Here is a 17,510-nt window from a genome sequence, read left to right as displayed (position 1 = left end):
TGGTCAAAGGTGACACTGAACACAGGTTTGTATTTTTTGAGTGCTAATACCACATCCATATCTGGTTCTTTATTTGTTCCCTGTAATGATGGCCATGGGACAATCAAGCCTTGCACAGCCCTCATCCAAATTAGAATCTAATCATTACAGACAGAATACAGATAACAGCAAATGCTACCAGACTGATAATTATCTGCATAGTATATCCAGGTCCAGATTGTATTCCCAGGTGTAAATGAAGTCTTTGTACACTTGCCAAGAAAGCGGTTCTGTTGGAACAACACAAGTGCTGTGTTTAAAAGCAATTTAGCAATAGCCGGTAAATAAGACAGGAGGCAACTCTTTACTTTTGCTTTCATTCATGCTCCTAAACACATCGGAAACCTCATGGTTTGATCCTTTCTCGCCGGGCTTTGGCCTGCTTGTTATCGCTGACTGAAAGTCATTTACTTCCAGTCTGCATGGAGGAGCAATAATCAGGATTTCCTGTACATGGCTTGAATGTCTCTGTCTATTCTCTGTCCACGTAAATGTCGTAGCTACGCAACAGGTCTGACTGTCTTCTTGCATTTATTCTGATTAAAAACCCTGCTCTACTCTGAGGGAGCTGCCACTCAGCATTACAAAGACAGGAGTTTGCTGGTTTGCCATAAGAGCCTGCACATATTTTCTTCCCTTTTTCCCCTTCTGCCAGTCAAAAAGGGTTCAATGAATTTTTAACTTCAGGGATTTGCTTTGATCATGCCAGTTTGGACATTTTCTCTGCCGTGTCCCTGAGTTGTTCTTGAAAGGCTCTGACTGTAAGCCAAGTGAAACGATTGCAGACAGGTAGATCAGCATTGATGTGCGATGGATTATACAGTGACAGTGTAATGTGAAGGCGTTTTCTGCAGTGATGTCAAATTCCACATATTCAAACCAACCACATGGCATGATTTGTGTTTTACTGCCATCCTAAACTCAATAAAGGATGCGGACGGTTTATCCTTCACCTGCTTGTTTTTATGAAAAACTGTAACTATAGCGTTTGCCATAGGACAACTAAATGAAATGATACATTTCAGCTGAACAAATCTCAAAGCAAAAGTCGGCCACCAGAAAAGCTAGAAAATTTAAATCTGTTGTCTTTCTGTGTGACGGCATAGTCGTCAAGTTAAGATATTCATGCACTCAAATGTGTAAGAACCATTCTCTTGTCCTCCTTTCCCCTTGAACAAGAAGCCTGTTCGCTCCAACCACCCAAGTAATGATGCCACCATGACAGGTGAACAATGCAAATATGGACACTCATTTCTGGATACAGTTGCCATGTGATTGGGTCATTCCACATAGAGGTCAGAGAAACAATTAAGGGACTTTATGGGAATGATTAGGGAGTGTGAAGTGGGCGGGCTGCTACAATAATGGTGCACAGTGATGGAGTAAGCCTAGTGTCACAGAGCCAGTTAATAAATGGTCCACGAGAATTCAGTTCACAGGCTGATTTACTGCCACGATTATAGTCTTTATAAGTTTTCACTTTTAGTTTCACATGTATTTTGTTAAGTAAAGGAGCCAAATTTAAGGTTCCAAGATTTTTTGGAACGTGATCACCAAAGTCAGTAGGATTCATCCTCTAGGGATTTTATGGCAGTCAATGCAGTAGTTGTTGAGATATTTCAGTCTAGATCAGAGTGGTGGACAGACCAACTGACATTGCCATCCTTAGAGCCTACAAAAACACGTTACTGCAAAAAGCATGTGATGCTTCATACCAAATGATAGCAAAGGGATGAAACAGGCAAAAACGGTGCTGACTTCCACTTTCTGTGGATGGAGTGCTTCTCACTGCCGTTTGGCAAACAGTTTGTACTTCACTCTTATGTTTCAATTCATCACTTTCTGTAGGCGGAGAAGATTCTGTTCATGCCTGACACCACAGTTTTTCTGGGGCAAATAGGGCAACATCACACTTTTTTATTTTAGCTGCAATTTGTGATTTATGTTGACTGGACAAATGTATTTTTCCATAACAGTGTTGCCTTGTGCAGCATGTGATGCTTGTTGTGGGAATGTTCTAAGGGAAGGCAAACAGCATTGCCATAAAATAACAGAGAGAGAAAGATAGAGTGACACGTGAAGAGAAGGAAAGAGACAGGAAGGTTTCATCGCTATTCCTGCAGACTGTTTTCCCTTTTCACAAGGCTGTATCAGCAGGATGGTCATCTAATCAGCCTTCACAGTAGGACAACTACATCAGTTAGCATCAATGATAAATCATATTGACAGCTATTGCCTGACAGAAGAGGGGTAATGGTAGAGGAGGGACAGTGGAACTGTTGAAAAATAGATTGAAATTAAGGGGAATTACGAGGGAAGAGAAGAGCGATGGACACATTTAGTGGAGGAAAATTTCTAAAAGAAGAGAAGCACATTCAGGATAATTGCACGAATATTATCTGTTCCCTTACTGTACTTGGATTCTACCACCCCCTCTTTCCCCCTGTCACTATCGTCACCTCACCCACAGTACCTCTCCTCTCCAGCCTCCCATCCACCCACACAGTTTCTGTTACCATTGCTTAATGGGTGGGAAAAAAGGATGGGAAGTATGGATTCTATTGAATCTGTGTTTTGCATGACTGAAAAAAACTGAATTCAATAGCAGGCTATAATCCCTCTGAAACCTTGCAACCTGAAATCTATTTTCCTGGATTCACAGTGTAAAGAGAAGAAATTAGTTCACTCTGTGAACTTGCGGGATTGGAAGAAGAGGACAAAAAAGGGAACATAATGAGAGAGAAGAGGATGTTGGAGGTGGGGGGCCAGGGATTGGGCTGAACCAGGGTGTTAGCTCTCTCAGGAGACAGATCCTGCTTCATTATTGATGAAAGTGAATGGCAGAAGGTTTCAGGAAGGCCCGGTGTTGGGCCATGTCCGCTTGTCATGTAACATTAATTGACCCAGCCTTTGCGGTGGCACAGGCACCCGTCCATCCGAGGCTCCTGTTTCAGTTTCCTCCATGATTTATTTACAATGACACTCGACTGAACAATCATTGGGTTGCTTCGGGTGTGTCTTATGATCTCGTGCCCTCTAAAAGGAATTTGGTGGTTTCAGTGTGGAATGCCAGGAAAAGGAGCTGTTGTAAGAGGTGTTCAGTACACGTACGAACAAATCTAACAAATACAGACTCTTTAAAGTGGAATCATCATTGTTACGGAATGAATCAGAAGCTTACAGTAGTGAGCTCCTCTCACTGGTGACTAAGTACTGCTATCAGCTCTGCTGTGATTATTCGGTTAAAAGCTTACAAAAAGACAGAAAAACAATCATGATGTGATAACTCTATACTTAATGTACAATTCTTTGAACTTGACTGAACAAAAAGATTCAAATCAGCAAAATGATTTGTAATTTCTACATCTACATAGCATTCTATGTAGGTGTGTCAATGTGATGTTTGCAGCCTGCAATCATATAATGATTGTCTTGTTCAACTACTGTTGATATCCAAGAGCACATGAGGGACTGGACCGGGATTTAGTAGAGCAGGCTGACAGTATTCTTTAAAAACAAGAAAATATTTTTATATAAAAATGTCTATAGAGCAATCTGTTGTCAGCTGATGTCATAAATTGATGACTCAGCCTGTACACTGTCCATGAAAGGTTGTACATGAGCTATTCTGAACACTGTTTGTTGATCAGAGCCCTCCTGCACAGAGGCAATGCATTTTCTGTTTGCAGAACCAGCAACTGCGGTTCATTTGGACGAAAGATAAACGGGCGAGGCAAAGATAAAAAACTGCAAAAATAGAGCCCTGGATGAACCCAGGGCTCTATTTTTGTAATGGTGTGGACACACAGGATGTGGCAACTGATTTTTTGTCACCTTGTGGCCACAGTGACACTGTGTTGGAAGCAGGGTGCGATTAGGAGGAATACATTAATCACCCAGTGGAGGCTCTGACATGAGTCATGACAAATCAGATCACTTCTTTTTTTTTTTCCCTTTTTAAAAGCAGTCTGCTCTGAGCGACTGCGCTCTGACAATTTAGTGATGAAGAAAGCAGTTCAGAGCAAAAATCCACCACAAAAGATTATCTCCCACAAAAGCCTCTCCCAATGGGACTCTGAAGTAAATACATGGTACCTTAAATTAAATTGGTGTGGGAGGAGATGGTGCATTTGGCTACATGTTCCCAGATCCTAAGAGAACCATCTACTAATGTAGGAAACTGTTCAATGATATAGAAGAAGAAGGATGGTATTTGCCAGCCTTTTAACCTCGTGCATCATGACGCATGCTGGCAGTTCTGTGTTGGATGATAATCATTAAAAGCGCAGCCAACACATAAAGCAGTTAGAATGAAAAATGTAGTTTTAGGTTCTCTTGATATGTGCACTGCTTGGTTGCCATGAAAATAACACAGAAAATGACTGCTTCCTCTGCCATGAAACGCTGTCTCCCTGCAAGCACACAGTCCAGGGCCCAGACACCAAAATTACCCAGCACTGCTTGATTATTACTGACACACACTATATAGCACCTTTGGCTCCCAAATGGGACATTTACCATCACAGTGAGTTACCAAAATACAAAATGACTGCCATCAAGAAAAAAAAGCTATGTGCATCTGGCAAAAATGCCAGCACAAAGCCCACCAATGCACTGTCACACAAGTGCCCTTATAGGTGAATCTGCTGGCTGATTTATGTGTTGTGCTCTCACCACAACCAGTACTGTGGCTGCAGAATCAAACTGAGTGAATTCACTGACAGTGGACAGTGACAGACATTTGGGTCGATCACAGTAAGCGATTTCCCAGTTTGACAGATGAATTTTGCCCATGTAAATGTGGAAGTTTCATTGTCTCAGAATACTAGTTTGAAATTAGTTTTGACAGCTTAGGGGGAAAAAAACTTTTTTGTCTGACCTCCAGAGGATAGATGTGAAAGTTGCTGGTGCTAGCTTATAATTATAAATCAGCAAACTCGAAGTCCATGATTTCTAGCATTGTAACCAGAAAGAATCCGTAGTTTGATAAAAATCTTGAACACAAATTTGCAGACAGTCATCAGTCTGAAAACGTTTTTGGTCATTTAGTGTTTTGCGTTATAGGTTTCATTTCAGTTGCTTTTGAATGACTATATTTGAAACACATAACAGATTCTGCAGGATCTCATCTCATATTAAAAAAACCCATCATCATCATATATTAGATATACACTGTTGTTTAAAAGTGAGGTGTCACCACAGTAATGGCAGCTTGTTTACTTCCACCTTCAACCCAGATACATCTATTCCTACTGTATGAGAGCAAACATTTATGTGTCTCCAAAACACTTTCTTAAACCCTAACTAGTTTAACTGTTTATTTTTATTTTATTTTAATGCTTTGCTGGTCACAGACTGCTTAAGATGTAGCATACCCAATCCCATGATTTGCTGCTGCTCCCTTAGTGTGACCGGTCAAATGACTTAGAAGATCCTGGATCATATCATTACAAAAATGTGCCATTAAAGTGCCCAAACAAAGCTCATATTTTTGCCAAGGTGCATTTTTAATTGAGCAGAATGAAAGGAGTGCTGAGGCAGCGGCATACGATCACACTGTCTGGAGCAGGAAGCAAATTGGTCATGCAAAACCAGCCCCTCTTCAACAAACCAATTAATTATTTATGGGCTTCACTGGAGCAGAGAAAGTTAATTTATTGTTATCATTAGAAGAATGTTCTGTTTGGGTCCATGTGAAGAAGAGTCAAGCTACAATTACAGACTCCAGGCAGATTAGAGAGAACTTCGTGTGACTGTGGCAGACAGCAGTTCTCACACTTCACAAGTTCACAAGACGCCTCCAAACTTGAGTCATGAACTTCAGGAAGATGATGGGCGAATAAATGCAAATTTAAAGGGTGTAACATACATAATGCAAAGACAACTGTCCAAGTTGACATGTTGTATGTCGGGGGGGAATAATAAGGCTTTGAGACTTTGTGTGAAAGCTTGGTAGGTTCAGTTAGTAGGGTGTATCAAAAATGGGAAGATTTTACAGGAAAGCATGATTGGCTGAACCAGTACACACTCTCCCCTCAGAGCAGATCTTTCTGCTTAATAAAAGTGCTCTGTGAGAAGCCTTGCCATTTAAGATGTTCAACATCAGGCAGGTATTTCAGTAGATTTTCCCAACTAAGGATGTCATGTGTGCCAAGACTGATCTGTCTAGACTTTGGGATCACAGTCATATGCAGAGTGTGTCAGTAAAAAGCATGCAGTCTTGTTAACATTAAGAAGTAGGTGTGAATCACCAAGCCATTTAGTTACATGTATCATTGTTGCACTGAGTTTAGATGCCACTTGTTCTTTGCTTTTGTGTGGACATTATTAAGGAAAGAAATTAACTAAAAATATTACTTTTTAAGTACCTTTCCTCTCTGGAATTAAAAATAAAGTAATTGCTATTTTATCCATCTGTATTGTCAAGTTTGGAAATCTTTGTGCCTGCAGCTGAGAAATGTTCATTATGTTTGTTGGTTTGCACCGGTCGGCTTAACAATGCCAATGTTATCCAACTTAATTACTTCAGTAAATAAGTATCAAAATAAGCGTTTGTATTCACATTATACATTCATTCAGTGACATTTTTACTGCATAACAACAACAACAAATAGCAGCTTGCGGTGAAGACATTTACAAATTATTAAACTAATGAAGCTCTAAGTGGCCACTTAGCCTCTTCCTTTCAATCATCCCAACTTGTGTGACGTGACTTCATACTATGTATGTAGTGCATATATCATCGTCTATGTGGTGCTGGTGAGACAGATACTAGAGGACACTTGAAGGCTGATATTAAAGAGGTCAGAGTTCATTTTCAGGTTAATAATATTATTAAGTGGTTGTACCAGAATAGGTTTATGTTATTTCATTTTCCAAAAACACCATATTTGTGTCATTATGCACATCGCTACAGCACCTCTTTTCACCCTGTGTGTGTTTGACTACTGAGCGAGGCATCTGACTTCCATTTGATATTTGTTGGAAGCAGAGTAGGGCGGGTCCTGAAAAACAAGGTAGTGTGATCCAAAACCATGGCTTTGGTTCAGCCGTACATTTTCGAGCCTCAGTCTGATCCTAAAACACAGGCAGAACAACCCGAACCAGCTTTGCAACCTAGACTAGAGCAAGACATTGTGTGGTATGTGAGTGGTAAGTTATTAATTTATAATAAATGTAGACATGCAGACATCTAGTTCATGGACAGCAAACTAACCGTTATAACCATATTACAAATTACATGTTTGCAAAATATGTACATGCAATACGGGATTTTGCACGAATCAAAGTTCTGTAAAGTTCGTTATGTCCCATGTACACTTTATTTCTCTGTGCAATACAGATTTAACTAGAGAAAAAAAGACTCCGACACCATATGAATGCACCGCCCCCCCTCCCTTTCCAAGTGTGCAGGTGAAGCTACGGATGCCGACACGCTCAAGTTGGCTCTTGTGCTAAGTAATATGTGTGCGCCTCCATTTGTCCAAATTTCTTTTTGTTTCTTACTTCTAATAAAACAGTTGACTACTACTACTACTACTGTATTTAGATAGAAATGGCTCATTCCAAGGTAATAAAAACAGAACGATTCATTATGTAAGGTCTTTATACTCCACTGAAAACATAGTTATGTACATTATTTTGCTTTTCTGTCAATAGATCCTCCTAAATATTACACACTGAACTGTGCACTCTCTCTACATCACAGTACAACTTTTTGTCCATTGACTGCCTGGAGGGTATCTAACATAATTTTAACTTCATATTTAAGTTGGTTGGTTTGGCCACACCAACCACTGGGCAGCATTATGAGTCGTGTTACAATCGAGCTGTTTTCAGGCAGTTCAGAGCAGTGTTTTCTGTGGGAGCTGTGTAACTCCCTTTGGGGTGGACTAAGGGCCTTTTTACTTTGCAAACCTATTACATGCACAAAAAATATATAGAACACCATAAAGGAAAGGGAAAAAGCCATCCATCCATTCATCCATCCATCGTCAACCGCTTATCCTGCGTACAGGGTAGCGGGGCGCTGGAGCAAATCCCAGCTTACATCAGTCGAAAAGCGGGGTACACCCTGGACAGGTCGCCAGTCCATCGCAGAGGGAAAAAGCCAAGAAGCAAAATATGACCTCTTTAACGTAATACAACGACTGGAATGAATCACAAACAAAAAAACGAGTTGCTCTAGCAGGCAACGTAACATCCTGAAGAATGTAAATAAAAATATGTCCTAAATTGTAGTTGTCAATCCATGTAAATTCCTTTTAGTCAATGTCAAAGATATGCAAATGAAATATGAATTTAGAAGTGTTAAAATTCTACTTTGGCAGCATTACAAGGACACTGGAAAAACATAGAGGTTTTATTAGACCTCTCTCAGACTCTTGTATGTATCTGTTCTGTTCATTACCTTTGGGCAGCCTACTCAACTAAATAACTTTGATTTGCAAATGTTTACTCCTCCACAGGAGCAAAGAGCCATAACACCAGGGATATCGAGTGAGGATCCCATTGTTTCTGATTAGGAATTCATTATTTTCTACCCATCTGCCTCTCTGCCCAGTATACGGGCTGATTAGCAAGCTGGGGAAGTATAGGTAATGACAATAACACTAAACTCAATAGCTGTTTTATAGGCAGCGGTGCTTTATGACGCTTGCACTAATTGCTGGTGTGATTAGTGAGGTGTCTGTGCCCTCTCTGGTTGCTCTGGCTGTCCTGTGAACTGAGCTCTCGCAGACCAGAGCACAGGGGAAGTGTGGGTGTGTGGCGGATCGTTGCAGGAGGAAGACACAGGGGCATAATCAACTTCCCACTTTTTCTGCCCCTGTCAGCCCTTTCCTGTGTGCTGCAATAAAGACAAATTAACTTAAAGGCAATCAAATGATTTTTCCTTTTTTGGTGATCTCTTGGCAATAAAGTAATTTATTTCTAACTGTCAGTGAGAAGAAGAAAGTCCAAATAAAAAAAGCGGACTGAGGACATTAGCTGATTTAATAACCTGAAACTCATGTGAAAAAAACATCACATTTCTTTCTGGCTTTGAGTGTGCCTTCTGAGATGGAAGTGTACCTTGGGCTTGTTATAAAAAGGCAGGTTTCCTCAAACATAAAATATTTTACACTGAATACATTCCTCTCACTGTTATACCGAAAATACAGCAAGCTGAATCTCATGCCCTCGAAAGCTTTATGTGCAACTGCCATTCAGTCTGGCCTCAGTACTCGAGCTCTTCATACACGGCCATTTGTCCTGTGGCCAAGCAGACAGTCAGTTCTGAAAGTGAGATGACAGCACTCTTAGTGAGGCTTTTGTTCAAATACATTTTCCCACCACAGAGTTTGCATAAGTGAATTTGCATGGATTTCAGGTTTGCATACTTCTCTGCATGACCTTTATCCTGGTTCTCCTAGCAGACTTCTACTTTCTTTTCTCTCAATGTTTTTTGGACATTTCTTTCTCTCTCTCTCTGTGTTTGTATGAGATTAATCATCACGTGTTATTTCCTTATCTCTTATTTAATCTACACACACTAACAGTTAACATTGTGCCAACATCATTAAATAGATGTGGATACAGTAAACTGCCACAATTCTGTGTAAATGTAAACAATTAAGTTTAACAGCATCTGTGATTGTCCATAGCCACCGGGTTTCTTAATCATGACCCACACTGTAAAACATTTTACACCTGCATTTGTTGAATTTTGGCCACTTGACGGCAGCACAACAAGCTGTGTAAAACACTGATATATTATCACCGTATAACGTGCTGTGTAAACATTTTAGCAAACAGTTGCCTATTTACACTGTCAACAGAATTAGAGCAACATTAGCATTTATTGGTTTTTGTGTTTCTGGCCACTTGGTGAATATAAGTCCAGTATTCCCTCTTCATTTAGCTCTGATCCACCAACTCCTGAAGTTCCCATTCGCCTCTAAACTGAACTTGATTAATTGTTGTTCACATCATGTTCGAAGTTTGCAGGATCCATTTTTCATTCTCTTCAACTATTGAAGCTGTCAGTCTGTACTGAGATGCAAAGTAGGAGGAACAATTTTGGATGTCCAGGTTTTTCTGCATAGATAATGCTGGTTGTCAGTTGAAGCAATTCTGCAATTTGCACAGCTAACACAGATCAGGTTACTTTCGGATAGAGTATGAATTGCAGTGTATTGTTCCTAGTTGCAAGTGTTCTGACTTTTCTAAAAAAAAACTCTGATTCCTACCTGATATGACATATGGCTTTTCTGCACAGCAAAAAAACTGAGGTTAATTTGAACATTTATCACGGTTAGCATCGTTGTCATTATAATCACAGGACACCACCAGCATAAAGGAATTCTGCCTTTTAACTTTTGGTCAGGTCAGAAGACTTTGAGGAGGGTGTTGTGGCAAATAAGCCAATATGCTCACTTTGTTTCTTTAGAAAGTTGATTTGATAAGATTAGTCAATGTTCACATTCATTCAACTCATTTCATAAGACTTGATCATGATCAGCATGAGTTCTGAATGAAAATTATTTTAACTTGACACTTTGAAAGAAAAATTAAGTTAATAAAGGATAGAGAATGAATGTACATATTCACACATTAGGCCAATATTTTTTTTTGTGTGTGTTTTTTTTTTGCTTTTCAGTGGTTATGCTAATTTGGATTGATATTGAGCTTCCTACATGTTTCTCTCCTTCTGTCCGGATGCTTGCTGGCAGGGTAGTGTTGAACAGCTATCCAGGTTTTCTCTTTGTCTCTCTGTCTCCCTCTCTCTCTCTTCGATGTGTCAGTTGAGTCGGGCAGGAGCCGGGCAGGCAGCCATGTCCATCAGCTCCATCCATCAAGCAGTGGGTCCGGGTGGCAGAGAGAGGATGACGGGCAGCAGAGAAGGGGCAGATGTTTTGCAGGAACTGATATGTGTTCACGTCCACGAGGGATGTCATTACGAGGCAGACAGAGAAACATGTAGCTGATTAGCGGCTTATTAAGTCAAGGACACTAGCTTGCAGTAACACACACGGCTTCCATTCTGGCTGGTGGTGTTGGTGGCTTGCCAGTCACTGAACCTGAGTGATGAGACAGATAACCTCTCCTTCTAATTAAGCAATGCTCTTCTTAAACTCTACGCTTCTTTAGATAAACCAAAAAGCTCTGAAATGATGATGAGATTTTGTCATTTCAAGTATGGTTTCCCTGTGTCTGCCTAAAGTGGAGAACTCAGAGGTACATAAGGCTTGTGGATTTAGCTCTCAGAGAGCCCACACTGTGTTGTGCAAAGTAAATAAAGCAGCGTCTCCCTGAGGGCATGTAAGCATTGTAGGAATTGCCAAAAGTGGACAGTGCAGAAGAGAAAGGGCTTTAGCTCTGATCCAGGACAATAGCTAAATTGGTAATGTTGAGAATCTCATCTGTGCCCTGTGTTTTGTCCTTTAGTTGGATCTACAGAGTTGTCCTCAGTTTCCTCTGAACAATAAGCCCTGCCATATGTTGTTAGAAATGTGGACTTACTCTAAATCACATCAGCTGTATCCAGCAGCCCCCCCCCCCGCCCTTTTCTTTCCCTCCTCCTCCATCCCTGTTTCCACTTTTTATCACCTGTATGTTTAATACATATAGCTTGCCACATCATAAATTTCAGCGATGTGTGTCTGCACTTCATGTGTTTTGAGCTTTTAGAGCAATAAAGGGGCTCAGGGTTATGAGCACAGTAAAAAATACATGCAGTGGTGGACCACTTAATAGGCCTGGGGATCAAGTATTATACTGTTTTACTAACAATACGCTTGTTCTTTGTGAAAGAGCGATAATATTTCTCTGGACAGCACTGGTTAAATGTTTTTGTGTGCAAGAGAAAATGAGAGCTAGGAACAGAGCTAACCTCATCCCAGATGGTCCTTAAAGTATATGATAGGTTACTACAACCGGGGTCTTATTTTAGTAGTTTTGACCATCATTTCTATCATCCGACGGGTCAAGCAACACAAGCATTCAGATGATAATATGTTTTATCTTTTGACCATGATTTATGAATGCACACTGGCACTTTTCAGAAACATGAACATCACAATAAACCATGGAATCCACTCATAAGTCATAAATAGGCACTCCTTGTGACTCTAGATCTCGTCTAATAATCATCATGTTTAGATCTTCTTAACAATCAAAAGTAATGTAGTGATAGTTGTGACCTTCCATGACTATAGTCAGTGTGTTAACATTCACTTCTGTAACCAGGTTACTCAGAGAAACCAGGTTACACAGGTAATCGGAGAATGTATTCACAGCAAAGTAACCTGGTTACTGTAAATCCGTGCATATACTTGCAGCTGTTCAGTAGTTAGATTTCTACCCTACTTCTCATTTTGGAAATATGGCTCGCTTCTAACTAACTGTATTAGTGATAGAAGACGCTGCTGTCTGTGTCGGAGCTGTAGCCCAGTCACTTAATTGTATGTAAAGGGTTCAGGGTGCATATTTGAAAAAAATATAGACTTAAACTAAGTTAACTCAGTTTACTGTTTCTATAGCAACTCTATACTTTTTATATCACGCATTAACATCAAAGGATATGGGAACCCTTGTGTAAAACATTCTAATATATGAATATGAATAATTTAAAAATGTGTTAAAACACGTCATGTCAATTAATGGCACTTATGAGTAGCTTCATTTATCATAAATAAAAAAACATCCACTTGTTCAGAGAGTTACGCAACCCCCCCGGTTAGCCAAACTTATTTTGCAGCAAAAACAACATGGAGCGGTAAAATGATTACCAGTGCAAACCACGACAGTTTATAGGTCGGCTTTCTGGTTCAACATTGACGATGATGAGATGATCTGGCTAAAATTTCTTGTTTCTTACCCTCATTTCTTGAGCCATAGGAATTTGCTGTGGCAATATCACCATGTTCCCAGATCTCAGCAATTAATTTGTACAGTGTTACCATAAACGACGAAGTTGTATAAACTGGCTTATGCTTTAAATTTAACCCCAAGTAGGCTTGAAACAGAATTAAAGAAGTCTGACATAAACAGAGCTTCATGCAGTGTGAAGCCAAACCTCCCCGCCGCATGGTTAACCTGTCATTTGCATTATAAATAACAAGCCAGTATGTTGGGAGAAGTGCCTTGTAGTGTTTTTTCCTCTTCTGGCTGCCTAATAGTCGCTCTCAGTTATCTCTGCCTTTGGCTGGCTGTGGGAGCTGACGTGCTCTTGGTTTTTCTGCCATCCCTTCGCAACGTGTCAGGTCCAGTTTAGCACTTGAAGGCAGGAAGTGTCAGAATCACAGCCCTCTCTCTCTCCGGGCTGTCTTGCTCCCAAGGTGAGTCAGGCCTCGTCATCACTCCTATAGAGACATAGCCCATCACATGGCACCGGTAGACGGCCAGCAGTTAATAGCCCTGTCGTGATTTGTCAGGGAAAATACTCATCTGCTGAAGAGTGCAATGACTTAGAGCAAGGTTAGAGTGTTTATGAGTTGGAAGGGAGGTGGATGGTCAAATGTAAATCTGTCCCAGCATGTTTGAGCCTTGATGCAAACTGGGCGAATAAAATCCTAAATTGATATTGACAGCTTGCAGTGGAGATAAGAGTCCAAATACAAGCGCAGTTTAGGCTGCAAATACGAGATTTTCAGGAATATTGAAGCTTAAAATCGAGAATTTATGAATTTGGACTGGTGCTACCAAGACAAATTCCTGCACATTTCTGCATAAGTCACTGACATTCTGTTTGTTTGTCCTCTCTCTAGAAAGAGTTCCTGGCAGCTACGACTGAAAAGGACATCTTTGCCCATCTGGGTCTCGAGTACATTGAGCCTTGGCAAAGAAATGCGTAGGCCTCCGCTCCTCCCTGGCTGGATGATACCCTGTGCGTACATCATTGTTTATCCCATCTGCTTGCCGTTCTCTGGCTCTCCTGTGGTTCACTTTCAAATGGCTTTTGATTTCCGTACAGTTTTGTGTTGTTGTTGCCATTATTGTTGTTGTTGTCAGGATTACACGCTGGTGTATGATTCATAATTCCGCTTATTGTCTGTTAGCGAGTAAACACCTATACCATTCATGGCTCGCCTCTCTCTAAATGTTGTAATCAGAGGTTGGAGACAAAGACAAATCAGTCAGAGAATGAATCGCTTTGGGTGCCTGTGAGGTGCGGGAGCGAGGGAGTCTGAAAGAAACACAGAGGGAAGAAAAGGAGTGGGGTTGACCACAGAGAGAAAGGGAGGGTGAGAGAGAAGACAGGAAACGATGAGAGAAGTGAGGGGGAAGGGAGCATTTGTCGAGCAAAATGTTGTAATCACCCTCCTCCTGGCAGGAAAGTGCTCGGCGTGAAGCTGAGCCAGGTCTCTGGGGAATTGAGAGGCGGGTAATGAGCTTCAGATAGAGGAGCGTTCTGCGTCGCCATTTAGCCTCCATTTAAGCCTACGTCCACTGGAGATCATTTAGCTGGCATGCCGCTATCCAAAGACCCATAGTCCCTGCTCTTGTTCCACAATGAATCCTCTTCCCCAGATGCTCAGCTGAAATTAGAGGCAATCAGCTGCACCGGGAAATCGTGAAGAATTCAGACGGAAGGTAAATGAGTCCACTAACCACATGGATGGATCTTGGCATTCAAAGCAACTCTGGCTCCAGCGCATAAAACATCCATTATCTTATTGGTTTGACTTTGGCTTATGTTTTATGTATGATGGTTGCTTATCGAGATTTGTGTCCTTTGCAAACATATGGTGGCTCTATAGGACAATGATCCACTAATGAAGAAACTTTATTGATCCCTGTGGGCAATTTGAGTAAGTTTGACTCGCTCCTCCAGTGATGGCACAACCTGCCCGGCGGTCCACACCCCAACCCACTTTCCCATGATGCTCAGCCCCCGGTTTATCCCACGGCGCCTCAACGAGAGCAGAGACAGATGAGAGCAAGGCATTCTAGTGAATCACCCTATTTAAAGATCTTTAAGTAGAACAGTCCGGCACTTTGAGGACTCGACCCGGGCCTCCTCCCACCACCCTTTCTTCTTCCTCCCTCTGGGTCTCTGTCTTTCTTTCTCTCCCGCTGTGTTGCTCTCTTAACCTGGCTGACACAAAACAAACTTTAAAGGTTCTGAGTTGCAGTGTTAACCAGATGGAGCAAGCTGTGGTGCAGTGGTCTCCTGGGTTAGCTAATGTTTTCACTTTAAAGCAGGGATGAATTCTTACCGAAAAATAGGAGATCTCTCTAGAGTGATAAAATAACGAAAAAATCAAGCTGACCTCAATAAATTTACATTTGTCCTGCTCTCTTTTTCCTAATTGTTTTTCAAGTGCGAATGGGATCTCCTTCTACTTTCACATTAAATATTCATCAGTGTAAAGGGATTAAAAGGCTGTAGCACTCAATTTAAGAATTCATTCATTGTTGTTTTGGTCTTAGAGAGTCTTAAACTGTTTGTAAAGTTGAAAAATAAAGAATTAAGTGTACTATGCTTACACACTCTGCTCCAGTGTCCTCCTTTTCATTGCCCATGGCGCAACACATTTGCGTGGTATCACATATTAAGTAAGGCCATCTTTTCTCTTAGTTTCTTTAGCTTACTATAGTAGGAGATAACATAGCTATGCCAACAATACAACTGATTACAGTGATTAACACCTAACCTCAGTGAATTCAGATAATTACTAATTGTAATAGCAGAATTGAATTTAGAGTCTCAAGAGACTTTTACTCTTTGGGAGGAATCGACAAACTGTATGTGTAGATTTAGGTGTGGACGTTGGGGACACATTTCTACAAGCATTGCTGAATTGTCCCTACCAATATTAACAAACTTTTCATATTAACTTCTCTTTGTATCTGTGATCTATATGCAGAGGTGCCAGGTTTGTGTCTTTTCTGCAGAAAGTGGGCTACTGTGATGGAGACTGAAAGAGTGACATATGTCCGTCACATATATCTGGCATTCCTCAAGCTGTGGAATAACTGAAAAAGTTACATCAGTACTTCAATGTAAAAATAATCCGTTACAAGTAAAAGTCCAGCATTCAGAATGTTACTTAAGCAAACAGAAGTATTATCAGCAAAATGTAATTTAATCATTCAAAGTAAAAGTACTCATTTAAAAATGAACCCTGCGTGTATTATTATAACAATATTTATAATATTATTATTTTTCATGTATGTAGTAACTAGTAACATACAGCTGTCAAATAATGTTTGTGAATGCCAGTCATCATGTTATCAGGAAAATTCTGGCAGCAGAGGCTTGACCATCACAGAATGAACACAGGCAGGTGGGCTGCAGGCTCTTGGGTGAGCTCTGATGTCACAGTGAAATCACTGGCAGTTGGTTTGCGAGTTGTTGTGCATATGAAAGAGAAAAAGAGAGAGAAAGCAAGTACACACACAACCATGTATATTGGTTGTCTGACCTACCAAAGCTACCCATTGCAACAATCAATCTACTTTTCCTCTTTATTTGTATTTTCCCAGGTGAAACAGCCCATTGACCTTTATTATAATATGCTTAAAACTGAAAAAAAAAAAAACTAAGTTCCAAAGGACTGCTAACTGACTCTCAGACACTACTGTACTTGTCGTGGCTCTACACAGGCTAAATATTTGGTGAAGAAATGACTTTACAGATTCTGTTAACTCGTTGCTGTCCAAATTTCAATCTTGCACAGAGAAATAGTTTCTGCTGGGGTCCAACTCTAAAGCCTCAGATCTAACTCATTTGTTTATTCATCGCTTTCAGCCAATCGCATATGGCCATTTCCTATGCAAATCACCGCCTTTGGCTCCTCGCAGTCTGGCAAACACTCTTTTTTGCATGCTTGATGTCTGAGGTCTGACTGAGATGACAGATGTGTGAATATATGAAAAATTGCTTGCAAGAATTTGCATAAAAGTGCTTGATTTGCTGACAAAAATATATATTTTGCCATCCAATCAGTTTTCATTTCTACCTATGCAATCATTTCCAATCCCTAGTTTTCTCTCAGTGACATCCCAGCACCAAAAGCCTTCAATCATTGCAGTCTGACACCCATTCTTTTAACTTAGCCAGATCCATCATGGCACAGAAGCTTTATATTGACACCTTGAGGGTATACGCCAGCCAGATCTCATTCCGTGTATTCGCATTGCTGCCTTACTCCTGACCTATGCACTGGGGCACAGTCATGGATGGACTTAAACGCAAAATGACCACAATTAAGCTACCAAAAAGAGACACAAAACAACTGCAAATAGATGCAACATTACATTAAAGAAACCCAAGAAAACAACAAAGACATGCATAAAGACCACAAGCAGGTGCAAAACGAACACAAAGAGATGCAACAAAACACAGGTAGACAAAGAATTACAACGGAAATGCAAAATGAACATAAACAAATGCAAGACAATCCCAACAAGATACAAAATGACCACAAAGAGACGCACAACAACAACAAAGACACACAAAATGACTACAATAGAAGCAAAGCTAT

The 17,510-nt window shown here is 40.6% G+C and overlaps 2 protein-coding genes across 2 annotated transcripts in view; one reads left to right on the top strand and one right to left on the bottom strand.

Annotated features, from left to right (window-relative positions):
• Positions 1-15,437, top strand: part of dntt (deoxynucleotidyltransferase, terminal) — an 83,270-nt gene extending 67,833 nt beyond the window's left edge. Inside the window, exon 11 of the mRNA XM_046070072.1 lies at positions 13,788-15,437. Coding sequence (XP_045926028.1) covers positions 13,788-13,874 — 87 coding nt within the window. The 3' untranslated portion in view covers positions 13,875-15,437. The remainder of the gene's footprint in view (positions 1-13,787) is intronic.
• The window catches only part of btaf1 (BTAF1 RNA polymerase II, B-TFIID transcription factor-associated), a gene marked incomplete at its 5' end in the record, with an annotated part of 442,252 nt that overhangs the window by 146,949 nt on the left and 277,793 nt on the right, over positions 1-17,510 (bottom strand).

Source organism: Micropterus dolomieu, linkage group LG15, assembly GCF_021292245.1.
Source record: "Micropterus dolomieu isolate WLL.071019.BEF.003 ecotype Adirondacks linkage group LG15, ASM2129224v1, whole genome shotgun sequence".
In the NCBI taxonomy this organism is placed as follows: Eukaryota; Metazoa; Chordata; class Actinopteri; order Centrarchiformes; family Centrarchidae; genus Micropterus; species Micropterus dolomieu.
The sequence above is the reverse complement of the archived record's forward strand: the minus strand, read 5'-3'. Positions and strand labels throughout refer to the sequence as shown.